The following is a 27,513-nucleotide window of genomic DNA, read 5'->3' as shown; positions in this document are numbered from 1 at the left end:
TCACAATTTATAAATTAGAAGGCTTTTTGTCAGTTTTCCATCAATAAATGAATTTGAAGACTTCAGTAGAAGGAAGTAGTGATGTGTCGTTCGTGAACGAAACGGCTGTTAAAGCCGACTCTTTGAAGTGAACGACGTGAGCTGGCTCCTTATTGGGAGCTCTGTTTTTTTTTTTTTTTTTTTTCTTTCTCTCACCCTCTCTCTCGCCCTTTTTTCCGCTTCACTCCGCACCGGGCTTTGTGCTTTGTGCTGGGAAGAGGGGCGGTAGTTACACTCGCAGTAGCACAGGAACAGAGCCAGAGGGAAAGAGAGAGAAAGAGAGCCAGGGACAACAATGTCACATTAGAAAGGTATAGTAATAATCCACAACTATTATCAGTTGCGGATGATAAAGGATTCAGAAAGCTTATTTATGCAGGCCTATATGACAGAGAATATGCATGTTCTTTTTGTTTTCATATTTTAATTTATATTTAATTGTGTTGTGGTTTGCAGTGTTTTCTGTTGTTTCACTTTAAATTTGTTTAAAAGGAAAAAGCTGAAAATGTAAATAGTTAGTTTTTGTATTATATGATTTATTTATAACATTTTATGTGGAGTGAATAAATAAAGTATATTTATGATGGCCCCTAGAGACAAAGCACTGAAAACTCAAAACTCATACGCACGTACAAACCCCGAAGCACGTACAAACTCCAAAACACATAAAAACCCAGAAGCATATACAAACTCAGAAGCACCTACAAACTCCAAAACACGTAAAAACCCAGAAGCATGTACATACTCTGAAGCACATACAAAACACAACAGAAGTGCTCCAGAATGCTAGACGCACTGTGGAGCTTTTGTTACCTAGTGGCTACACAAGCCAGGAAGTATCAACGACCGGATTTGGTGTGTGGTAATAACAGGTAAATGAACTTTTTTTTTTTTTTAATTATTTGAACTCCAAACAACACACATATGGTTTCAATTGTGTAATTTAAGTGATCTAGGTAGCTCTGTTTTGGAAGTTCAGTTAACGCTAGAAATGTGTTTTGGAGTTTGTATATGCTTTGTCTCTAGGGGCCACAGCATATATTTATATATAAACATATATAAATAAAACCACTTTTTTTACATTAGTAATTCCTTTTGTGCATAATTTTATATTATTGTTAACAACAAATGAATTAAAGCAACAAAACAACCCGAAGAGCCGGTTCGGAGCCGAAAGAGCCGGATCTCTAAAAAGAGCCGGAAATCCCATCACTAGAAGGAAGCCACATTTTAATGGATTAATATATCAAGTCCCAACTCCCGGTATCCTATATAAAATCAAGGCTTTCTATTCTATGCTATTTCATTCTGCTGCCAAGGTGACACGTGACTCATTAGCCCAACCCTATCAGGTTTACAGGAATTAATTTTCCACAAAGGGCAGGTAGGTTTGCATAACTGTTTCCACTGCACAACTGCATTTTGTATTTACTCTAGTTATGTCTGTCCAATATTAAAATAGATATTCAAAAGAAAAAAAAAGCCCTCTTTTGCCCTTCCTATTCTTGATAAAATCTTGCTTAGGTTAGTTTTATCTGGCTTTGTTGTACTACATTAAATCTATAAAATCTAGTCTACCTTTATGTATGTACTTAATTTGATTTGATTTAAAAACAGAAATCAGAATCACCTTAAACATTTGCAGTTTTTATTTCAAACTGAAAAAAAGAAAGTATTACTTTGATTTGCGTCAGTAACCAAGCATAAAAACATTCCCAGCAACACCACTTATACACAAATCAGTAAAAATGAAATACAAATATTCCAAAGTGTTGTTATAAAGGAGTTTGTGATTTTACATTTAAGCATCTCTAGCATTTTCTACAGAAATTAAATGTTCTTTTTCTTTTCTATTACTGCTGAATTTGTTTTCTCTACATGGCAGAAAACGCTCTGATGTCTTGCGGGAAGAGGTTCCAAGTATCATGGCCTGGATTATGATTTATCCAGTCAGGCTGAAGAGGGGGATCGTTCAAAGCCAATAAGCCGCTCAGCCAGTTGCATTTCATGAGGAGATTGTTAAAGTCATAATCAAGAGCTTCACGTTCCTTTCCATGGAACCCCTGCCATTGAGAAATTATTTAAGTTTACATGACTACAAACAACATTCAATCCAAAAAAACAGCTGTTGTGTTTAAACACACAGTTTAACATCTTGTGATTGGTTGTCTGTCCTACAAATGTACAGTGTAGTGTATTTACAATGTGTGTAATGTTGTGTCTGTAATTCCAACAAACCTGAGCAGCAGTGTCTTTGAAACTGTAGTAAAAGGCAAGCTGCAAGTTCTGAATGGTTAACTTTGTGTATTCACGAACCTGAAAGAAATAATGAAATCTGTCATTGATCTTTACCACAGAAGCTTCAGTGATCATGTTTAACACATCCAAAACACATCAGTACCTTCTGAGATGCTCGAGTGTTGTCCGCATTTAGTTTAAATACTAACTCTATCTGTTTCTTCCTCTTCTCCATTTCCCCTGCCCCATGTTGAAAGCTGTCCTATAATCATCAGAGGGAATAATATTTTTTTTATAAGCATAAAGTTCATACTACACTCTAATCTCGCCTCTTTAGACTGTATACTGTACCTTAATGAAAGCTTTGATTTTCTCTAGGTCATTGTTATTTTTCTGCACAAAAGGTTTGATTTTGGCCCAGTGCCTTATCAGATCTTTATACATCTCTTTCAGTCTGGTTTCATTCACTGGGTTGTTCATGTTTTCAGAGTTGCCCGTCTTTAGTGAAAGATCAATCTCTCCTGCCACTCTGGAAACCAAAGATAATATTTCAATGAAGTGTAAAAAAAAACAAACATGGCAATGTCTGGAGCAACATACCACAGCAGTGTTCAATCAATGTTTCTGTACATTACCGGTCTTTGAATGATTTCAATTCTTCTTCAGTTTCTTTATGTGCAGATCTGTGGAACAGTATTTGGTACAAATATGTGATTAGTTTCTGTGCTCCACATTTCATGTGATTATAGATTAGTTATTTTTGGTTTCCTGGGAGGTTCTGATTTCCTTTTCATCTGAAAAATTATGACTTAATAATTTGTTATTATGAAACTAAAAAATGGAATAAATCCACCAAACTAACTGTTTGAAATATCAGAGTTCACAAGCATACAACCACACCAACAGAGGAGTTCCTTAAAGATGAAAACTGGGGAAAATCAAATTTAAAGGCAGCAAACAGTCATATATGTGAGAGATTTTAATAACAAGTTATGAATTACCTTGATATAAATATAATCGCTATGTCTGACATGTTGTTGTGGTCAGACGTTAAGGTATAAAATACTTCTATTATTTCTGCAAAATGTAAACAGATAGTACCTAAAGAAAGTCTGTAATTTGCACTTTAACACATGTGCATTGTTTAATTATATATATATATATATATATATATATATATATATATATATATTTTTTTTTTTTTTTTTTTAATCTTGAGTACGAGTTAGAAAAAGGGAAAAAAAATTGTCTCTTTCCCAAATATTATGAAGATGTGATTGAGAAAACACATGCTTCTATTAATAAAACCCAAACATGGCATCTTGTACTTTAGAAAAATAAACAAGAGCATCGTTGGTGGATCAATTAGGTTACATCATATAACCTGTGAAAATTCATCTGAGAAAACCTCAGATTGTTACAACCACACCAACAGGTGTCAGGAAGGTAACTGTTAAAAAGTCTGGATGTGGATTCAAAACATTTTAGGTCTTTTATGTATTTAAATGTGTTTACCTTTCCTGTTGGAGTTTCTCTTTATAAAACTCTTCCATCCCAGCCAAACTGTTAAAACAAAATGTTAAAAAAAAGTTATTCCTGTACAGGTCCAATTTCAATTTTCATCCCCTTTTTTATTTTATTTTTTTAAAGCAGATATATTAGTAAAATAGCAGGGTGTGAAAATGACTTGTGCCTTTTTGGAACAAATTCAACAATTCATTCAACAAAGTTTATGGATAATAATTCAAGTGTAAAATAAACTAATATTAGGAACTCAATCGTGAAAATAATCATGGATGTGTATGTTGAGCGACAGTGGATATAAATACTATTTCATGGGTGTTTATAAATGTTGCAGAAATATATTTACCCTGCTTTTTGGAGGCTCACTTTGCAAAATGCTTCCATCTCACCCAAACTATTTAAAAACATCAACAGATTAATGTATTAAAACACAAGAGAATGAAAACTCATTAAATAAATCATTAAACACAGATTTTATGTAAAATATCAGATCAATATTTTAAACATAATACCAAAAATATAGGAACCAACACTGTTTAAATTCTACGTTTGTCTTTTTTACCAAGATACATTTGTTTTGTTTGATTTTGTAGACCACTGTTATTAAGCAATATTGTGAAGTAAGTGATCAATCATACCACTCTGCAAAAGACTGAAAAATGTCACTGTTTAAAATAATACTAACATCGATCCATCCATCCATTTTCTTCCGCTTTGGGCTGGGTCGCGGGGGCAGCGACGGTCTCTTCCGCCACTTGGCTACGCCTAGACATTCTGTACATAAAAATTATGAACAGAATCGGTGACAAAGGGCAGCCCTGGCAGAGCCCATCACCCACCAGGAACAAGCCTGAGAAGTCTATGCGAACCAAGCTCTTACAACAGTTGTATAAGGACTGAATGGCCTGGAGCAAAGGGCCATATTCCCAGAGCAACCCCCACAGGACCCCCCGAGGGACATGGTCAAATATCTTCTCCAAGTCCACAAAACACATGTAGACTGGTTGGGCAAACTCCCATGCACCCTCAAGTATCCTTGAGATGATGAAGAGCTGATCCAATGTTCCATGACCAGGACAAAAACCGCATTGTTCCTCCTGTATCTGAGGTTCGACTAATGGACTCTCCTCTCCAGCACCCTGGCATAGACTTTTCTAGGGAGGCTGAGGAGTGTAATTCCCCTGTAGTTGGAACACACCCTCCGGTCCCCTTTCTTAAAGATAGGAACCACTACCCCGGTCTGCCAATCCAGGGGTACTGCCTAGGATCTCCATGCAACATTGTAGAGGTGTGTCAACCAAGACAGCCATACAATATCCAGAACCTTCAGGAACTCGGGGCGGAGCTCATCCACCCCAGGGGCTCCACCACCAAGGAGTTGTTTAACTGCCTTAGAGATTGGCGGGTCATCCCCTTCATCCCCAGACTCTGCTTCCTCCACAGAAGATGTGCCAGTGGGATTAAGGGGGTCGTCTAAGTATTACTTCCGCTGCATGGAAATTTTCTCAGTCGATGTCAGGAGCACTCCACCCGCACTATACACAGTGCAGGTAGAACACCGCTTTCCCCTCATGAGTCGCCTGACGGTTTGCCAGAATCTCTTTGAGGCAGTCCAAAAGTCTTTTTCCATGGCCTCTCCGAACTCCTCCCACACCTGAGTTTTTGCTTCAGCCACTGCCACATTCAATTCAATTCTATATAAATAAAATTGAATTGAATTGAATTGCCACTGCGTTCCGCTTGGCCTGTTGGTACTTATCAGTTGCCTCCCGAGTCCCACAGGCTAACCAAGCCTGATAGGACTCCTTCAGTTAGTGGCTCCCCTCACCTGTGGTGTCCACCATTTGGTTCAGGGACTACCACCACGACAGGCACCAACTACCTTGCGGCCACAGCTCAGTGCAGCGGCTTAGGCAATGGAGATGCTGAATATGGTCCATTTGGACTCAATCTCCCCAGTCTCCATTGGAATGCTGTTGAAGCTCTGCCAGAGGTGTGAGTTGAAGATCTCGTGGACAGGGGCCTCTGATAGGTGTTCCCTCATTGTACGTTTAGGCGCCCCAGGTCTGCCCAGCATCCTCCCCCGCCACCTGCTCCAACTCACCACCAGGTGGTGATCAGCTGACAACTCAGCCCCTCTCTTTACCTGAGTGTCCAAAACATATGTCCTTAGATCTGGTGATACGATTACAAAATCGATCATCGACCTGCGGCCTAGAGTGTCCTGGTGCTACGTGCACTTATGGACACTCTTATGTTTGAACATGGTGTTCGTTATGGCTAAACTGTGGTTTCCACAGAAGTCCAATAACAAAACGCCGCTATGGTTCAGATCCGGGAGGCAGTTCCTCCCAATCATGCCCCTCCAGGTCTCGTCGTCATTGCCCACGTGAGCAAGTCTCCCAGTAGGACCACAGATACTTCACTAATGTAATAATGTGATTCTGGACAGCAGAATTTGATGTTTCAACGGATTACCCCAACAATACCTCTCTTTGACTGGATTCAGTTCCTCCTCTAGATGTTTCACCACAGTCCTGTGAGAGAAATATACAGCATGTCAAACAAAAGTCTCATACTATCAGTGAACAGATTAAAAAAGAATCAAATACAAAGAAGAAATCGGAGGCACTTATGAAAGATGAGAAAAAAAATGATTACTTTGCCTCATGAAGTTTTGTTGCAATGTTAGCCAAACTGTTTAAAGAGAGATAGAGAGAGATTATTCACAATACACACTAATTCAGACAACTCATTGACCAGGACAAAAGATGTGGAAGAGTGCCAGAGATAATAACGACTAATATTTCAAGGGGACTATTAACATATTGTGAGCGAGAAAGGTGACTGAAGAAAAATTAAGGGTGGATTCAGGGTCACCTTATCCAGCCCTAACTATATGCTTTAGCAAAAAACAGAGTTTTAAGCCTATTCATAAAAGTAGGCTTAATGGTTCGAATGTGCAGTGCGAGAGCGAAGTGCACTAATAGGGTGATATGGTACTACAAGGTCATTAAGATAAGATGGTGCCTGATTATTTCAGACCTTGCATGTAAGTAGCAGGATTTTGAGTTCATTTCTGGATTTAACAGGGAGACAATGAAGGGAAGCCGATATAGGAGACATATGCTCTCTCTTTCTACTACCTGTCAGTACTCTTGCTGCAGCATTTTGGATTAACTGAAGGCTTTTCAGGGAGTTTTTAGGACATCCTGATAATAATGAATTACAGTAGTCCAGTCTAGAAGTAATAAATACATGAACTAGGTTTTCAGTGTCACTCTGAGACAGGATATTTCTAATGTTAGAATTATTGTGCAAAGGGAAAGAAGTAGTGATGGGATTTCTGGCTCACTATAAAGAGCCGGCTCTTCCGGCGCCCAACCGGCTCTTCAGGTTGTTTTGTTGCTTTAATTAATTTATTATTTACAACAATATGAAATTATGCACAAAAGGATTTACTAATGTAAAAAAAATGTGTTTATATATAAATATATACGGTGGCCCCTAGAGACAAAGAAAGTATAAACTCCAAAACACATTTCTAGCGTTAACTGAACTTCCAAAACAGCTACCTAGTGATGTGCGATACCACTGATTTCCTTTCCGATCCAATACCAAGTAAAATTCAGGGTGGTATCAGCGATACTGATCCGATACCGATACTTTGTACAAAAAGATTTTTCTTACCGTATCTTATATTGTATCTCAAATTATAGCTTCATAATGATTACTTGTTCTGATCACTTAATAATGCAGAATTATCATATAGAAATAAAAAACTGAAGTTGTGTGCCATTTGAGCATGTTCAGCACTAAAGGACTCTGCGACAGACATCTGTCTCGCCCTAGCAGCACCTGTCCCTCTCCTCCTCTTCAGTTCGCCTCAACATAAGCTCGTCATATTCTGTGATATGATTTATTCTGAGGTGTTTGACGAGGTCAGTGGAGCTGCCACAAAACCTCACTGTCTTGCCACATCGCAAACCGCGTCTTGGCTGTTTGTGGAGGTAAAATACGTCCACACATGACTCCATTTACGCTCAGCCATTATTGTGAGTGTGCACGCCAGGGGCTTGAAGTGAGCTACAGGCTTCAGTGGACACGTTGCTTTGCATTTTGTAACAACCAATCAGGAGCTGCAGATTCAGCGGAAACTCCAAGAAGCGGTTTCAAGAAGCGTGAGTCCTCAGGCTATATTGCGCAGTTATTATGCCTCCTGTGTTGATGGATAGAACATGAGCTACAAATTTGCTATAAAGGACAAGAAATTAATAGTGTTCAAATTTCAGACTGTGTAAAAACAAACAAACAAACAAACAAAAAGGACAATCTTTTGACAATCTGTTACCTATTGTTTGCAAGCTTTAAGAAGGCTGAAACTGAAGTTTTATTTGCTGTCATACGTAAGAATCTAAGCTAAGGTGCCTTTGTGTTAATTTTAATAATTCTCCACTTATTACAGCCATTCCATTCTTGTAATTACCTTAGATATCTTATCCTCTTCATAAGATACCCCCTTTAAAGTCTGAAAATGTCTAAAGATGGTCATAGTCACCCCTATATTATGTCAGAAGTACAAGATGCAGGGGATTTGGAAGAGGAAAAAAGTGTAGTGTCTGAGAAATCTGAGACGAAAACAAGAAAATCCTCTCGTGAAAGGCGATTAATGCCAAAAATGCAGGAACTGAAAGATCAAGAGTTAACTCAAAAGGAGAAGAGGTTAAAGCAACATATGAGAAATGGAAAAGCAACGTAAGAGACATTCGCACAAGGTTAAAGCAAGCATGCTCTGAAAGTGACATGTATAATATGATGGATGAGGCTGAGAAGCTAGAGACTGAATTAAAGGAACAGTATGACAGAATTCGATTCCAAACCTCACCAAGTCAAGAAATTCAAAGAAAGATTGATGCATGCTTATGCTGGGCTTACACTGTGCGATTTTTGGCCCATTTTGAGCCGATTTTTGAGTCGTGCGACCGTTTTGGTGCTCGGCCCGATTTTGGCCTTCATCGTGCGTCGTCCATCGTGTAGTATACGTGGGGTAACGAGAAGCGATTAACACCTCACGACCAGCTCCCGATCATCAATCGCTTGGTCGTGAGGATTTCAAACCTGTTTGAAATCCTCGCGACCGTCGTGAGGGTGTCACCGCAGTTTCTCACACTGCGCACGCGCAAACACAAATGTCAGCGAAAAAGACGGCGCAGCATGGCAGTGCAGCGTGTGATCTGGACACAAGTGATGGAGGCACTTGTAGAACTTTGGAAAGCTCATCCGAGCCTTTTCGATGTGGCCTCACAAAATTATCACGACCACAACAACCATGAAAATAGTTGGATAGACATTGCTGCTCAATCACAGCTGCCTGATCAATGTTTTTCATTAGCAATTTAGCAATGTTGATGGTGGTGGTGTGCGTGTCTGTGTGAGTGAAAGACAGAGGGAGAGCGAGTGACAGAATTTCTGTTATAACCTTCATTTTATGGACGCACAGTGTGAGCACTCGGGTCGCATCAGAGCATCGGGTCGTATAGTGTGAGACCCTGCATCGTGACCTACGAACTTCTAACCCCTGCGAGTCAATCGTACAGTTTGAGCAGGAGCTGAATCGTGCGACTGAAAAAATCGCACAGTGTAAGCCCGGCATTAGCCATGATGGCCGACTTGCTGCAGCTGATGAGAGTACGTCTGACTGAAGATGAAGGTGAGTTTGACACGATGGCAGAAAGATCAAGGTTACGCATATTACTTGATAATGAATATGCTAGGTCCATATATGTATCCACAGCCTCCAGAGACACTGCACCCATGTGTCACAATTCTAACCGTCTCTCAGAGTCACCTAGCATTTCAGCTATGAGGGCGGAAGCGGCTGCTCAGCTGGCTGCAAAGAGAGCCGAAATTGATATGGAAGCTGCCATCGAAGCTCAACGTCAGCAGTTGAGAAAACTTGAAAACCAGAGAGACATTGATGTAATTCAGGCAAAGCTAAATGTCTACAATGAAGAAGAGGGAAGGGATGGGACACGCAGTCCTCCATTCAGCAAAGTGAGTGATGCACACCCCTTCGCTCACCACATCCCAGATCAAGAACGGCAGGTTGTGCAAAACGAGACATCATTGGTCCAATCGCTACAAGAGTCATTAGCTCTCACTCGCTTGCCAACTCCAGAACCTTCTGTATTCTCAGGTGATCCTCTGAAGTTTACAGAATGGAGCATAAGCTTCAAAGCCCTCATAGAGAGACAATGCTCTGACCCTGCAGACAGGCTATTCTACCTGCAAAAGTACATAGCAGGTGAGGCAAAATCTTCTCTTGAAGGAGGCTTCTACAGAAAAGATGAAGAAGCCTATTAACAAGCATGGAATAGGTTAAATATTAGATATGGCCATTCCTTTGTAGTGCAGCAGGCTTTCAGAGAGAAGCTAAATGGGTGGCCAAAGATTGGTGGAAAGGAATATCTCAAGTTAAGAGAGTTCAGTGATTTCCTCCAAACATGTAGTAATGCCATGCCTCACGTAAAGGGCTTACAGGTTCTTAACGACTGTGAGGAGAATCAGAAAATACTAGTCAAGCTTCCTGATTAGGTGACATCCAGATGGAACCGCTATGTCACAGAGCAGCTAGATCGGGGCAACGACTATCCAAGGTTTCATGAGTTTGCTTCCTTTATCTCTAAGGAGTCACGCATAGCATGCAATCCAGTGTCATCCTTACATGCCTTAAGACAATCTGCAGAGGCACCACCAAGAGAGATGAAGCGTTCAAAAGCAAACACGTTTGCCACAAATGTGAAACCCTCAATTCCATCAAGCTCCACCGCCAAATCTGACCCTGGTCAAATCAAGTTGGGAGATGCAGAGAAACCAAAGAAATGGACCACACCAACACAAAATTCCAATAATGGCCAGTGTATTTGCTGTAGTTAAAACCATTCCATACATAAATGCAAGAGGCTTACGGACATGTCTGTAGAGGATAAGTGTCAGGGGTCGTGTGCAGAGGCGAGGAAGGGACGACCCACACGCAGGACTCTTGGTGCAGAATGAGGTTTATTGAATATGGAGACACAAGATGATCAGATGGCTGGCTGAACTTAACGGACTGGTAGAGTAACTGGCTGACTGAACTGAACTGAACTGAACTGAACACGCGACAGGAACAACATCAATGACACGACAAGGGCTGAAGGGAAGAGAGGGCTTAAATACATAGACTGATGAGGATGATAATGAGAGACCGGTGAGTACACAGCTGAACATAATCTGGCTAATGACACGTGACGAGCTGACAGAGGAAAGGCAGGAAGTGAGAACATGGAAGTGGCAAAATAAACTGAACATGAAGAAAACTGAAAACACTGGGTCACCGACCCAGGAACCCTGACAGTACCCCCCCGCTTCAATGGCCGGCACCCGACGGCCAAAAGAGAAAACTACCAGAACAGCGCGGGCGGAGGGGGCTCAGGACGGAGGGACGGAGTCCACACCGAGACAGTTCAGGTGGGCGTCCACGCGGCCCGTGGCCGAGACGAGACAGTTCAGGTGGGTGTCCACGCGGGCCGAGACGAGACAGTTCTGGTGGGCGGCCGCGGGGAAGCCGGCGGTGGCCACGGAGCAGGTCCGGTGGGCGGCCGCGAGGAAGGCGGCGGCGACCACTGAGCCGGTCCGGTGGGCGGCCGCGAGGACGACGGCGGCGGTCGAGATGAGACTGTTCTGGTGGGCGGCCGCGAGGAAGACGGCGGCAGCCATGCCGGCGATGACGTCCAGAACGTGGCTGGGGCGACGGCGCGGCAGCCGCAGGACCAGGCAACACAGAAGCTGAAGCTGAGGCTGAGGCTGGACCAGGCGAAGCTGAAGCAGAGGCTGAGGCTGGACCAGGCGAAGCAGAGGCTGAGTCTGAGGCTGGACCAGGCGAAGCAGAGGCTGAGTCTGAGGCTGGACCTGGCGAGGCAGAGGCTGAGGCTGGACCAGGAGAGGCAGAGGCTGAGGCTGGACCAGGCGAAGCAGAGGCTGAGTCTGAGGCTGGACCAGGCGAGGCAGCGGCTGAGTCTGATGCTGGACCAGGCGAGGCAGCGGCTGAGTCTGATGCTGGACCAGACGAGGCAGCGGCTGCCGGGGGTGACGGAGCCACAGCTGTAGGGCCAGCAGGCGCGGACGCCTCTGGCTGGAGACAGGCAGGGCCAGTAGGCGTGGAAGCCTCTGGCTGGAGACAGGCAGGGCCAGTAGGCGTGGAAGCCTCTGGCTGGAGACAGGCAGGGCCAGCGGGCGCGGAAACCCCTGGCTGAGGAGCGGCCGGGCCAGCGGATGCGGAAACCCCTGGCTGAGGAGCGGCCGGGCCAGCGGGCGCGGAAACCCCTGGCTGAGGAGCGGCCGGGCCAGCGGGAGCGGAAACCCCTGGCTGAGGAGCGGCCGGGCCAGCGGGTGCGGAAACCCCTGGCTGTGGAGCAGGAGAGCTCACAGCTGGCTCTGGGTGCTGTGGCTGCAGGTCCGGGAACTGAACAGGATGGTGGACGGGTGACTGGGAGACATGAGGTGACTGGACTGCAGACCGGACAGGAGCAGACTGGACTACCGACTGGACAGGAGCAGACTGGACTGAGGCAGACTGGACTGACTGGACAGGGGCCTGGAGGACAGAAGACTGAACTGGAGGGGACCAGAGGACAGGAGGAGACTGGACTACAGGGGACTGGAGGGCAGGAGACTGGACTACAGGGGACCGGAGGGCAGGAGACTGGACTACAGGGGACTGGAGGGCAGGCTGAACAGCAGGTGAGTGAACTGACTGGAGTGAAGGCTGAACAGCAGGTGAGGGAACTGGCTGGAGTGAAAGTTGAACAGCAGTTGAGGGAACTGGCTGGAGTGGAGATGCTAAGGGAGGAACAGAGGTAGGCGAGGCTGACGACGGAGCTGAGGTTGGTGTGGCTGATGGCTGAGCTACAGACTGAGCTAGACAGGGAGATAAGGCTACAGCCTGGGCTAGTAAAGCTGGTGCCTGAGCAGGGGACACTTCAGCTAGCCTAACCAGGGATAAAGCCAGGGCGTGAAAGGCTGGATCAGGTGGTGGATGAAGTGGTGGACTGATTAGCTCTTCCAAGCCGCTAGGGGGGTCAGGCTGGGTTCTGGCTGCCCTCAGCCTGGGCGCTGGGAAAGGCACGGGAGGTGGCTGGACACCAGTCACCCCCACCCGAGAAACAGAAGCAGGTGTGGCGGTAGACTGGGTCGCAGCTGTCCTCCTCCTGGGAGCTGGCACTGGTGTGGGTGTAGCCTGACTGACGGGAGTGGAGATAACGACTTGGTGTGTGATACTAGCAGGTTTCTCTGGGATTATTCTGGTCCTCCTGCCACCACTATTTACAGTCTTTGACTGAACAGTTTTTGGGGGAGCAGAGCAGAAAAATTCGTCCCAGTCTACGTCGTCCTCTAGGAGGGAAACTCCCCACGAATCAGAGATGAGTCCGTTATTTGTTTTGAGTGAGGAAACAGTTGAGGAGTGCGAAAAACAGTCACTGGAACTCACCACCGGGAGTTGTTGAAAATGGTCCATATTATGGCGGCGTGTGCGCCGCTTTCTCCGGGAAGAGGAAGCGGCCGGGGTAAACAGCAGAGCCCCTGGCGCGGTAGCCTCCGTTGAGCCGAGGTGGGAGGCGTAGCCGCTGTGCCGTGGCGATAGTGGAGGTCCGACGAATGAGGCGGCGGGTGTGTGAGCGAGGAGCGGAGCGGCGAGAGAGGGAGCGGCCGAAGCGCGGCGTGAAACGTCCACTCTCCGCGGCAAATGCTCCGGTGCAGATGAGGCAGCAGGTGGGGGAACGCGGCGTCTCCGAGGCCCGCCCAGAGATAGGCGAGTCCCCTCGAAGACGTGCTCTTGCTCCGCGAAGAGCCGCTGTTTCTCCTTAAGCTTCTCCGCCCAAATGGAGAGCGCTGCCTCCTGCCGTTCGAACAGATCTGAGTCCGCTGGGCCGAAAACGTGTCTTCGTGGCACGGGTCGTGTCATTCTGTCAGGGGTCGTGTGCGGAGGCGAGGAAGGGACGACCCACACGCAGGACTCTTGGTGCAGAATGAGGTTTATTGAATATGGAGACACAAGATGATCGGATGGCTGGCTGAACTTAACGGACTGGTAGAGTAACTGGCTGACTGAACTGAACTGAACTGAACTGAACACGCGACAGGAACAACATCAATGACACGACAAGGGCTGAAGGGAAGAGAGGGCTTAAATACATAGACTGGTGAGGATGATAATGAGAGACCGGTGAGTACACAGCTGAACATAATCTGGCTAATGACACGAGACGAGCTGACACAGGAAAGGCAGGAAGTGAGAACATGGAAGTGGCAAAATAAACTGAACATGAAGAAAACTGAAAACACTGGGTCACCGACCCAGGAACCCTGACAATAAGAAAAAATGCATACTTGAAAATAAGCTGTTTTGCATGTCTAAGAAAGGGTCACAATTCTAAACACTGTAGAAACAGGTCCATGTGTGGCATATGCAAAAAGAGTCACCCAACGCCATTGCATGAAGATCGTTCTACAGCAGGAGTACCATCAACACAAGGCGCAGTTGAAGAAAGTATGTTGTCATTATCTTGTTGTGTGAGTGGAGGTGAAGGTGGGAGTACGTCGATGATAGTCCCAGTATGGATCTCAACACTTAATGCTCCGGACACTGAAACCCTAGTGTATGCACTATTGGACACTCAAAGCAGTCACACATTTGTTGATCAGGAGGTGTGCGAAAAGCTACAAGCAACAATGGAACCACTGAAACTTAAACTTTCCACCATGATGGGGAGAGACTCAGTCGTGAAGAGTCAAAGAGTATGCAAGCTCAAAGTTAGAGGATTTTCCTCTAACGTTTCCATCAGTTTGCCTCCAGCCTACACAAGGGACTTCATTCCTCTTGACCGCGCACATATTCCCACTTGTCAGACAGCCAACAAATGGAAACACCTTGTAAGCATGGCCCAGGAGATACCCCCATTGATGGACTGTGGTGTTGGATTGTTGATTGGCTATGACTGCTCCAGAGCGTTAATTCCAAGAAGGGTCATCACTGGGGGCGACTATGAGCCTTATGCTATTGAGACAGACCTTGGTTGGAGCATTGTGGGAAGCGCACCACAGCTTGTGCAGGCTAAAGATGTGACTGGTTTTTGCCATCGAGTGTCTGTCAGAGAGGTGCCACCCATAGCACCATTTAGTGTCATCAAGGCCCTCAAGGTTTTGCAGACACAAAACCTGGTGACAGAAGCATATCTCAAGAAGATATTTGCTTCCTGCAGATCTTGAAAGACAGAATCCAACAAAATAAGGATGGTCACCGGGAGATGCCTTTCAAAGCACGTCCGCATCTCCTAGACAACAAAAGGCTGGCGTTAGTACGGCTGAAGCATCTAAAGAGGAAACTGGACAGAGACCCCAAATTCAAAATAGACTACGTGAGATTTATGGAAGGTGTCTTCAAGGATGGAGATGCAGAGAAGGTGGAAAACCAAGCAGAGCTGGGTATATCCAGAGTCTGGTATATCCCACATCAAGGAGTTTACCACCCCAGAAAACCAGGCAAAATCAGAGTGATTTTCGACTGCTCTGCAAGGTATGAAGGTACCTCCTTAAACGAGCATCTGCTAACAGGACCTGACCTCACAAATAGCCTAACAGCCGTGCTGTGCCGCTTCCGTAAATATCCCAATCGCAGTCATGTGTGATGTGGAGAAAATGTTCCACAGGTTTCATGTGAGCGAGGATGATAGAGACTACCTGCGGTTTCTCTGGTGGGAAAATGGAAACACAAACTCTGAACCCAGAGAGTACCGCATGAAGGTTCACCTGTTTGGAGCATCATCCTCCTCTGGCTGCGCCAATTATGGCATGAAACACCTTGCCAACCAATGTGAGTACCCCTTCGCAGCTAGCTTCATCCAGAAACATTTCTATGTCGACGATGGTCTCATAAGTATAGAGTCGGTGGGTAAGGCAATTGAACTGATCAAAGAAGCTCCTTATCGTGAGCCTTTTTTTTTTTTTCTTTCTCTCACCCTCTCCCTCTCGCACTTTTTTTCTGATTCACTCAGCATGCGAGCCTTGTGCTTTACGCTGGGCAGAGGGGGGAGGGGCGGTAGTTACACTCAGTAGCACAGGAACAGAGCAGGAGGGAGAGAGAGAAAGAGAGCCAGGGACAACAATGTCACATTAGAAAGGTATAGTAATCATCCACAACTATTTTCAGTTGCAGATGATAAAGAATTCAGAAAGTTTATTCATGCAGGTCCATATGACAGAGAATATGCATGTTCTTTTTGTTTTCATATTATAATTTATATTTAATTGTGTTGTGGTTTCAATTCAATTCAATTCAATTTTATTTATATAGCGCCAAATCACAACAAAAGTCGCCTCAAGGCGCTTCATAGATACAGAGAAATACCCAACAATCATATGACCCCCTATGAGCAAGCACTTTGGCGACAGTGGGAAGGAAAAACTCCCTTTTAACAGGAAGAAACCTCCGGCAGAACCAGGCTCAGGGAGGGGCGGCCATCTGCTGCGACCGGTTGGGGTGAGAGAAGGAAGACAGGATAAAAGACATGCTGTGGAAGAGAGACAGAGGTTAATAACAGATATGATTCAATGCAGAGAGGTCTGTTAATACATAGTGAGTGAGAAAGGTGACTGGAAAGGAAAAACTCAATGCATCATGGGAATCCCCCGGCAGCCTACGTCTATTGCAGCATAACTAAGGGAGGATTCAGGGTCACCTGGTCCAGCCCTAACTATATGCTTTAGCAAAAAGGAAAGTTTTAAGCCTAATCTTAAAAGTAGAGATAGTTTCTGTCTCCCGAATCCAAACTGGAAGCTGGTTCCACAGAAGAGGGGCCTGGAAACTGAAGGCTCTGCCTCCCATTCTACTTTTAAATACTCTAGGAACAACAAGTAGGCCTGCAGAGCGAGAGCAAAGTGCTCCAATAGGGTGATATGGTACTACAAGGTCATTAAGATAAGATGGGGCCTGATTATTTAAGACCTTGTATGTGAGGAGCAGGATTTTGAATTCAATTCTGGACTTAACAGGAAGCCAATGAAGGGAAGCCAAAACAGGAGAAATATGCTCTCTCCTTCTAGTCCCTTGCAGTGTTTTGTGTTGTTTTACTCAGAAGCACATAAAAACTCAAAACACGTACAAAAGACAACAGAAGTGCTCCAGGATGCTAGGGGCAGTGTTGAACTTTTGTTACCTAGTGGTTACACAAGCCAGCAAGTACCAACGACCGGATTTGGTGTGTGGTAATAACAGGTAAATGAACTTTTTTTTTTTTTTTTTTGACTATATATGAATGCTTGTGTATAAATACACAAACAATACACATATGCCCTCATGCTTTCAATTGTGTAATTTAAGTGATCTAGGTAGCTCTGTTTTGGAAGTTCAGTTCATGCTAGAAACGTGTTTTGGAGTTTGTACGTGTTTTGTCTCTAGGGGCCACCGTATATATTTATATATAAACATATATAAATAAAACCACTTTTTTTTTTACATTAGTAATGCCTTTTTTATATTGTTGTTAATAATAAATTAATTAAAGCAACAAAACAACCTGAAGAGCCGGTTCGGAGCCGAAAGAGCCGGATCTTTTTAGTGAGCCGAACCGGAAGAGCCAGTTCTCTAAAAAGAGCCAGAAATCCCATCACTACAAGAGATGTTTCAGAGAGGCACAGGGTGGGATGAGCCACTACCCAAAGGCTTGAAGTTAAGGTGGGAGACTTGGATGAAGGATTTGGAGAACCTGAAAAGAATTGAAATTCAAAGATGCTTCATACCTGACAGCCTTGGTGAGATTCAGAGAGCCGAGCTTCATCATTTCTCTGATGCAAGCAGTCAAGGGTATGGCCAGTGCTCTTACATCAGAGTGGTAAGCAGAGAAAGGGTATGCTGCTCCTTGGTCATGGGCAAGGCGAGGGTTGCACCAACCAAAATAGTTACCATACCGAGACTTGAGTTAACTGCAGCAGTAACCTCGGCATCTGTGAGCAGCATGCTAAGGGAGGAGCTAGAGCTCAAGATTGATAACGAATATTTTTGGACAGACTCAAAGGTCGTGCTTGGTTACATCAATAATGAAGCAAGAAGGTTCCATGTGTTCGTGGCAAACCGCGTTCAGAGAATTCGAGAAACCACTGATGCACGGAAATGGTATTATGTTGACACAGGAGAAAACCCTGCTGATCATGCCTCGAGAGGCCTCAACGTAGCTGACCTCATGAAGTCAAATTGGTTCTCTGGTCCCAGCTTTCAATGGGAAAGAGAGATAGCCACAAAACAAGCTACTTCAGATTTGCTGGTGGGAGACCCAGAGGTGAGGACTACTCAGGTGTTGAAGGTTGATGTAGCAAGGCAGTTTGACGCCCAGAAGCATCTGCTGTGGTTCTCAAGATGGACTACAGCTGTCAACGTCATTGCTCATATCCAGTGGCTGGCAAAGAGGATCAGGACCGCTGAGCCTTTAAACGTGTAAGAGAGAAAACAAGCTGCACAGACTCTTGTCAAGCTTGCACAACAAGATGCCTTTCAAGAGGAGTTAAACACACTCAGCCAGAAACTAGGAAGGCTGCCTTGCAACCACCAACTCTTTCAGCTTGACCCATTCCTCCAAGATGGCATAATGAGAGTAGGAGGAAGACTGAGGAAGGCATCTGTGCCTCTCGAGTTAAGACACCCAGTGATCCTTCCTAAAGATGGTGCTGTTACAAATCTCATCATTGCACACCATCATACCAAGATACAACACCAAGGCAGAGGACAAACCCTCAATGCACTGAGAGCCAATGGTTACTGGATCGCTGGTAAAAGTAAGGCTGTAGCCCAATACATCAGGCAGTGCGTACAGTGCAGGAGAGCCGGCGCGCCACCAGAGGAGCAACGAATGGCAGATCTACCTAGTGACCGTGTTGATCCCACACCACCATTCACTTATTGTGGTATGAACTGCTTTGGTCCTTTTCACACCAAACAAGGTCGCAAAGATCAAAAATGGTACGGCCTCCTCTTTACATGTTTTTGCTCAAGGGCAGTGCATATAGAGATGTTGGAGGATTTGACGACTGACGCGTTCATCAATGCTTTGCGCTGCTTCATTGCCCTTCGTGGAGCTGTTAGGCACATTAGGTCTGATCAGGGAACTAACTTTATGGGGGCAAGAAATGAGATGGCAAAGGCTCTGAAAGAACTTGATAAGGAAAGAGTGACTGCATACCTAGCAGAAAATCAGTGACTTCCAGATGAATACGCCCCACTCTAGTCATGCTGGAGGTGCATGGGAGTGTCAAATCCGGACAGTGAGAAGCGTACTGAGAACGGTCCTTGCCTGCAGTGTGGAAAGGTTGCATGATGCCTCATTAAGGACATTCCTTTATGAAGCTATGTGCATCGTGAATAACTGCCCACTCACTGTTGACAACATCAACAACCCCAAAAGCTTAGAGCCATCACACCGAACCACTTGATCACCATGAAATCCTCAATCCCACTTCCACCTCCAGGTAAATTTGTCAAGGAGGACCTGTATGCTAAGAAACGGTGGAAAAGGGTCCAGTATCTGACTTAGCAATTTTGGCACAGATGGAGGAAGGAATACCTCGCCAATATTGCTCTGAGACAGCGATGGCATATGCCAAGACGTAATGTGGACGCAATGAATGGAAACTTGCTAGGGTTGTGGAAGCACATGAGGATGATGATGGACTTGTACGGAAGGTGACAATCCGGACTGGTGATCGGAAGTTAGGAAAGGGAGGCGAACGCCTCGTCCAACCCTCCATCATTCAAAGACCCATTCAGAAATTAGTGGTCCTGGTAAAAAACAGCTAAAATTGGGAAAAATGTCATTCATTGATTAGATTTCCCTTCTAAAATAGAAGTTGTCATTATGCTGTACTTCATGCACATGTTATGGAGATGTAAATTCTGTTCATATTGTTGAATTCATTTGTTGAGAAAAGAATATTGTTTATGGCAAACAACAACATGGTGCTTGGGAATTACCATTGATTTAATGAACAATGCAAGTGTATTTACATTCACAATTGTAATAATCAAAGGTAATTGGTGGGAGTGTAGCTGACGCTGAAATGTTTGTGTGGGTTGCCATGACAACACCAGAAGCGCATCTGAGACAGTTATATTGTTTTCTATTTGTTTTCTTTATTTGGTACTCATGTTTGTGTACATTTGTAATAGGAAAAGATAATCTATGTATCCAGTGATACATCTTTCTTATAAGAAATGTTTCTGTTAAAAAATTATTGTGAAGTAGTCACTTCCTGTGAGTCGTGGGAACCGGAAGTTGCGCGCGGGAGAGACAAGACAGAACGGTAACACGGCAGACTTTTTGGAATGTACATCTTTTCTACTGCTGGTTTTACAAGGCGTACACGGTAAAAAACATTATGATGTTATTTGTTTAACACTTGTGCACTTTGTGAAAAGAAATATGTGGCTGAGATGAATATCATATGTGCTATTGATATTATTTTTACTTGTTTCTAGTTTTCACGGTGCTCCATGATTGTAAGAAGAATAAAAGAATTGTGGACATCAGTACGAAGTGTGGATTCTTTCGACCAGAGTAGATACCGGCTCTAAGAACAATTTCGTTCGCGAACGACACATCACTAGAAGAAAGAAGTGCTATATGTTTTGTTTTTAGTTGTGCACATGGTGGACATATCCTGGTCAAAAATGACTCCAAGATTCCTTACAGTGTTACTGGAGTCCAAGGTATTTCCATCCAAAACAAAAACATTTTGAAGGCTTGTCAAACAAGGAGAATAAGAATTTAATCTATCAACACTGTTTTACATGAAAGAAGCGATAACAAACACACAGTACACTGATGGCTACAGAGCAATAAGAACATAAAACACATTTTCATGCTTGCTCAGCTGTTTAGATCCAAATCCACTGAGGGCACTGAATGAGAACAATTTTGTTTTGAAAAGCAGCCAGACAGCAAAGGTTCTATGAAATTTTACCTGTGCTAAAAACACTTATCTAAAGGTCTTTATCATTGCTGGCAAATTCATGCAAAATCACCATGAACAACAGATTCAAACTTAAAGTTGTAGACAAATCATTGTATGATATTTCCACCCTTTCCTCAGGATGATTGTTAGAATATGTTACAAAAACATCTATTTGAATTAATCAAATGGAAATATATGTGACCCAGAAATAATGTCCTCATTAGTACCTGCCATGTTACATGGTTCCCATGAAGCAGACAATCCTGGAAAAGTCTAAAAAGACATTAGAATAATGTGTAGCATAATGTCCAAAGTAAAAGTAACTAAGATTCAAGACTTCAAGAAGCTGCCCACAATAAGCAAGTGTCTATTATCGTTTAGGATACTAACGTTCTCCAAGTCATGTTGTCAATTCAGAAGTCAGGTAAGTTATAAGTCAAGGTATAAGTCAGGACAACACAGCAGGGTGGTGGTTAGCACTCGTGCCTAGTGATAGTAAATTTGATTCTTTTTACTGAATCAAGTTTTAATCACCAAGTGTTGGTTTCTATCGAGTCACTCACCAAAGTGAATCGGATTTTTTGAGTCATTTGATTCACTAAGTCAGTTGACTAGAGAGTGCAAAAAATGTACATTTTCACATAAACTTAATTTGTTTCTCTTTTAATGTATATCCTACTGCTTAGATGAGCGATTCTAAAAGAAAACAACTATTTTATAGAGCAAAAAAGAGCAAAAAAAATTCTAAAGGGAACATTTATTTTGTTTATTTTTATTTTATTAGTATTTTCCGTAAATGTGTCAAATATATATTTTCTCATCTAAATGTCCACTGAGCTGTTAGCCAGGGGGCAGTAATGCGCCTTAACCCTTTAAAACTGGTCGGAGCGGGCACGCTCCGTTTTGCATAACTATTTTAAAATCCCGGTAGCACTGCAACCACGTAAGCTAGCGCAATAAATTTTTTTGCATATGAAACCAGAGGAGTTGTACTTACATCTTATGCCATCAGCTTTTCCTAGGTCACAGTTTCCTTCCACATATAGCTTTGAAAAAACGGCATAAAAAGCACTTGCAGCAACAACAAGATAATATTCCAGAAACACGCTTTACCGATCCGATCAGCTGTTTGTTACACTTCCTACATCCATCAGTGCGAACTGTCGCATGTCCGCCATGACCTGCCCGAAACCGGAAGTGACGTCATTTTCGCGGAAATGTAGTTTTTTAACCATCAGGGCCTTATTAGCCTACACTGGTGTTTTTAAAAGTTATGTTTGACTTTATGACACTCTTATGACTATCGTTTCTGGGATGATTAGGACTCATATTGCACTGCTGGAAATAATTAATTTTGATGCATATGCTGTATTTTTTGCAAATTTGCTTTATAATATTTATTTTCGTTTTTCCTGCAGTATATAAAAATTGGTGCATTTCAAAAATAAAACTAAGAAGACACTTAAAATAAATTTCCTGTGGTGGAAAACTATTTTGTGCAACTTTTTTGTATTTACAGTTTTGAGGGATAAGCCTCTTAAATTTCTCTAACTAGAAATATATGTTAAACAAACAAAAACTATTTTTTTTGTAGTTTATTGCACTTTTTTGCAATTTATGTAATTACTATGCACTTCATGCATACATATTATTAAAATTTGGGCTATAATGGTTGTATTGATGGATAGCAACTTGAAATGCTCCCAAAAATGGCACTACAGCATGTAAAAATATAATATAAGCTCTGGCGGACTTGGTTCTATAGTAGGTCTTAAAGAGTTAACATTGGTTGCCAACCAAGAAGAAGAAGAAGCTGTGAGCAAGGAGGGAGGGGGTTAGTGAGTCCTAAGTGATTCACTTATGCTACGATTCAGCACAGGAGGGAGGGGGTTAGTGAGTCCTGAGTGATTTGCTTACGCTACGATTCAGCACAGGAAGGGAGGGGGTGAGTAGCTCAAATGTGCTGTTAGCATGTTAGCAGAGTGATGCTACTGTGAACCAAGGAGCTACTGTCTTGATGTGAGCTTCTACTCAGGGTTTTTTCTTCCAGTTCAGAGCAGAAATGTTTTATTTACTGGATGTTGTGTTTTTCGCCACAGTTTTAATTATAAGCTAGATATATTTCTACTAATGAAATTAGTTTGCTAACAGCAACAGGGATGAGTCAGTGAGTCAGTTGGGCTTGTGAATCATGATTCATGAGTCAGTAAAGTGATTCTACTACTACTCGTGCCTCACAATTAGAAGGCCTTGGGTTTGAACCTACCATCTGGCTGAAAGCTTTCATTGTGGAGTTTGTGTGTTCTCCACTTGTCTGTGTGGAGAAATTTCCCCTTGTGGGACTAATAAATGTATCTTACATCTTACCCTTTTGTTAAGTCTCTTTGGTTGATGCTCTTATGTTTTGCTTATTCAATGCTTCAGAACTGAATTACGAACTTTTTCCACATTACTTTGGGACAGGATGTTCCCAATGTTAGAGATATTGTGGAAATGCAAGTAAGCAGTCCTTCATAATATATACTGGAATATATACTGGTCTATAATCATTTCAGTCTTACTGGAGACTAGTATCAAGTTAGATACTATATTTCTCGGAATTTTAAACACGAAGCAAAACAAGCTTGGTTTTATCTGAATTTAGAAGCAGAAAATTAGAGCTCATCCGGGTCTTTATGTCTTTAAGACATTCCTCCATTTTAACTAATTGGTGTTCGTTATCTGGATAAAGTTAGGTGTCATTTGCATAGCAGTGAAAATGCACAATATGATCCCATCCAAACGTACACCTATGTGGAACAACCCTGACATACTACAGAACAATAATATGATTAACTTCCCAGATTGGAGTTGTAAAGGATGTAAATACTTCGAACAGATAGTAGAAGGAACTGAACTTTGACAGACTAGTTATACAATATTGGATTAACATGAAAAGATTTCTTGAATATCGGCAAATTAAATCTATTAAAAAAAAAGAATTTAAACCTAATCAAGTTGAATTACAGAGTTGTTCAGAGGTTTTGGCACTGGATATGTGAACACTTATTGAAGTGTCTGAAATGTAACATTCCAGCCTCCTCTCTAGTATTAGATCAATCCCCCTGGGCTCTATCACCTAGTGGGGATGGGGGGTTGTGGTTTTGTCCTGCCTTTGCTATTGTGGTTGGTGTGGGGGTAGGTGTGGGCTTGGGGAGTCTGGGGATTTCCTTTGGACGTTTTTCCTGGGGGGGTTAACCCAGGGGATGTGGTCATAACCTGGTGGGAGCTCTGTTGGTTCTTGGGTGGTGTTTTCCTGCTGGCTGTGTGCAGCAGGATTAGGGGAGGGTCTGTGCTGCCAAGCATGGGTTACTGGCCTGGTAGCCTGGCTGCCCCAACGTGGGTCCAGTGTGGGCTTGGAGTTCTGTGGGTGCTCCGCCTTCAGGCAGCTCTAGCTGGGGCTTGGGTCCTAGTTGGTGTGTTGCCAGGAGTGGGCATGAGTGCATGCATAGGGGCCCAGCGCTGGTAAGGGGGGCCTTTGGAGCATCAATGGAACTCAGGGACCCAGCTGGCGGTGAGGTTGTTACATCGTTGTAGGAGGTCTCTGCTCTCCAGGAGTTCAGTTTACAGTTGGGGGAGAGATCTAGCAGAGGTGGAGGATGAACTCAATCTGAGAATCTATTGTCTTATGTTCTGGGATATGATTGAATGATGGGGTGGGTGTAGTTTCCTCTGTGGTGGGTCAGGTGGGCTGCCCCGGGCTCTTTGGGGCTTGGCGGTGCTGCTACTGTGGGCCCCGGTCTGGATGGGCCTGGGCCCCCTGGCCTTGATGGACTCAAGGGAACGGTTGTGCCTAAAGGAGTAAGCTGGCCCCAGGGAGGGGGTACTTTCTGGCAGAAAGCACCATGCCCCTCCCATGTTTTAAATGCATTTTAGAACAGCACGCAGCAACACCACCTATGAGAATGCCTTTATTTGTCTGTTGCAGTTGCCCACCACTGAGATGACAGACCTTGCCGACTGTACATACAATACACAAACATCAGATGGGGAATAGCCAATTCTCTGCAGATGATCTATTAGCTGTTTGACAACTACTCCTTCAAGATTTTAGCTTGCCATCACCAGTGTGTGAATGTGTGTGTGAATGGGTGGATGACTGGATGTGTAAAGCGCTTTGGGCTCCTTAGAGACTAGTAAAGTGCTATACAAATACAGGCCATTTACCATATTTTTAGGAAGGTTGGAGATTGGCCTATAATTAGCTAAGACAGCTGGGTCAAGAGATGGCGTATCAGATCAATAATTTTAAACATAATACAAACATGTAGAAACCAACACTAACTGTTTAAATTCTCAGTTTGTCTTCGTTAGCAAAGTACATTTGTTTTTTTTGATTTTGTAGACCACTGTTATTAAGCAATATTGCAAAGTTAGTGATCAACCATACCGCTATGCAAAAGACTGAAAAATGTCACTGTTAAAATAGTACTTTAACAATGTAAGTGTATTATGTGATTCTGGACAGCAGAATTTAATGTTTCACGAGATTATGCCAACAGTACCTCTCTTTGACTGGTTGCAGTTCCTCTAGATATTTCACCACAGGACTGTGAGAGAAATATACAGAATGTCAAACAAAAGCCTCATACTCTCAGTGAACAGATTAAAAAAAAACAATCAAGTACAAAGAAGAAATCAGAGGCACTTATGAAAGATGAGGAAAAAGTGTTTACTTTGCCTCGTGAAGTTTTGTTGGCATCTTAGTCAAACTGTTTAAAGAGAGAGAGAGAGATTATTCACAATACACAAAATATTAATTCAGCTCCATGATTAGAAATAAATCTGTATCTACAATTATGTGTATAATAACCTCTTCAGTCTGAAAAACTGAGTCCACCGCCTGATTCAGCAGCTTGTAGAACATCCTTTAGCAGCAATAACTTGCAGTGATGGCTTCCTGTTTTACTTTATCAGCTGGAAGTCTTGTGCTTTGTTCACCCCCCCCCCCCCCCCCCAGCTTTGCAAACCTAAGCCCTTTAGCTGTGTTGTTCTTTAAGAGAGAAGAACAACACAACCTTTCCAAATAGCCATGCTTGTTCAGTCTTTTTCTAATTGTGATGTCATTAATGATGCTGCTGCTAAACCTGCTGACCGAGGCCTACAGAGTTCCTGGGTCTGTTGCACAAACTTGTGATGTGCACAAACTTGTGATGAATTTACTGCAACACACACTCCCAGGAAGATTGTGGTGTTCTCTAGCATATTGAGATTATCTCTCTATATGTACTGATCCCCCATCTCGTGGTTATGGCATCTGAGTATTTCGTGAAGACACTTCGGCTAACTCGGCCACGCCCAAAAGCGTATGTAAGTAATGTAAAACAGCTGTGCAGATGTGAAACCAGTGATCGTTCACCATTTGATTGCACGTTGTTCTTTGTGTGTTACAATATGTCGTGGCAGTGTGTGTCCTTTTACCTCGTGTGGGAGCTTGTTTTGGCAGCCTCCCAGGATTCTTTTACCACCCGGGATGGAGGTGGTGAACCTACCTCCATCACCGGGGGTGATCAGGGGATTCAGTTAGTTTGCGTCGGATGCTCAGCATTTGGCAAGGCAGATTCCAATTTAATCTCACGGCTCTTGAAGGGCACTCAGCAACTTTGCATGCCAGGGCCCCTGGTTCCCCCTTGAGACCTGGACCTGTTCCTTTGCGCCCTTCAGCATCCTTCTTTTTTGGGCTGCTGGAGGGTGCTAATTTAGAAACCAACACTAACTAAACTGAAATGGCTGTCCCTGAATACAGCCTTTTTGCTGACTAACATCTGGCAGAAGGATTAGTGAACTCCATGTTCTGTTGGTTTACAGGGAAAAGGGTGGTCGTGTGGCCCAATTCTGTCATCATGCCGAAGGTCTTGTCCAAATTTCATCTGTTCCAGTACATTGATCTACAGACAGCTTCCACTAAGAGCCTGTACCAGGAGGCGGCTAAGTGCCATGCTGCCCTGTGCCCAGGTCCATTAAGGCAGTGGGTGTGGTTTAGAGAAACCTCAATTTCAAGATCAAGATCATCCTAAAACCTCTTTTATTAAGGTTATAGAGTTGTTCACACTTGCTGATAATTGATCATTCAAGAATTATTGAAGTGCATTTGATGAGCAGCACCTGAGTTCCACTCACTCACTTAATTTTTATGAAAGCAGGAAGACTTGACTTTTTTTTTTTTTTTCATAAGACAGCATAGAGTTCAATGAAAGCTGTCTTTTCCATACAACTGTAAGAGCCTTCGGAATAAAATGTTACATAGCTAGGGGAAATAGACAGGCTGAGGAAACCTGCAGCATAGAAAATATCTACTAAAACTACGTCTTAACTGCCAACAGTCACTCTATTCTTTTTTTCTCACGTTTTAACAGTGTCTCATAGAAATCTTTCCCTTTGCTATTTCTCCTGGAAACTCCAGTAAGTTGGGCGACCTTCAAATTTTATTATAAATAATTCTAACACATGGACCTTTAGGCAATGTGTGTATGCCAAATCATCTGCAAAGCATGGTGTACACAGTACTTTCACTCGATTCAATTCAACCAATCTGTCACCACAACCTGGTAAGCCACAGCCTGATTCAAACGATTCCCTGTGCAGAGCTATTGTTGATACTTAACCACCCAAGTTCTTTTTTTGTGAAAATTCATT

General features: G+C 43.5%; 1 protein-coding gene across 1 annotated transcript in view; it reads right to left on the bottom strand.

The window, feature by feature from the left end:
- Nucleotides 1-531: 531 nt before the first annotated feature.
- Nucleotides 532-27,513, bottom strand: part of LOC146389920 (uncharacterized) — a 28,269-nt gene continuing 1,287 nt past the window's right edge. The window contains exons 2-12 of the mRNA XM_084913462.1: nucleotides 25,554-25,589; nucleotides 25,383-25,427; nucleotides 6,463-6,498; nucleotides 6,291-6,338; nucleotides 4,148-4,195; nucleotides 3,793-3,840; nucleotides 2,913-2,960; nucleotides 2,629-2,806; nucleotides 2,441-2,539; nucleotides 2,278-2,355; nucleotides 532-2,102 (exon numbers count right to left, since the gene is read on the bottom strand). Of these exons, the coding sequence (XP_084769588.1) occupies nucleotides 1,914-2,102; nucleotides 2,278-2,355; nucleotides 2,441-2,539; nucleotides 2,629-2,806; nucleotides 2,913-2,960; nucleotides 3,793-3,840; nucleotides 4,148-4,195; nucleotides 6,291-6,338; nucleotides 6,463-6,498; nucleotides 25,383-25,427; nucleotides 25,554-25,589 (853 nt within the window). The 3' untranslated portion in view covers nucleotides 532-1,913. The remainder of the gene's footprint in view (nucleotides 2,103-2,277; nucleotides 2,356-2,440; nucleotides 2,540-2,628; nucleotides 2,807-2,912; nucleotides 2,961-3,792; nucleotides 3,841-4,147; nucleotides 4,196-6,290; nucleotides 6,339-6,462; nucleotides 6,499-25,382; nucleotides 25,428-25,553; nucleotides 25,590-27,513) is intronic.

The sequence above is a fragment of the Perissodus microlepis genome, chromosome 3 (genome assembly GCF_051167445.1).
Source record: "Perissodus microlepis isolate ML-2025 ecotype Zambia chromosome 3, ASM5116744v1, whole genome shotgun sequence".
Taxonomy (NCBI): domain Eukaryota; kingdom Metazoa; phylum Chordata; class Actinopteri; order Cichliformes; family Cichlidae; genus Perissodus; species Perissodus microlepis.
Note: the sequence above shows the minus strand (reverse complement) of the source record. Positions and strands in the feature narration are given on the sequence as shown.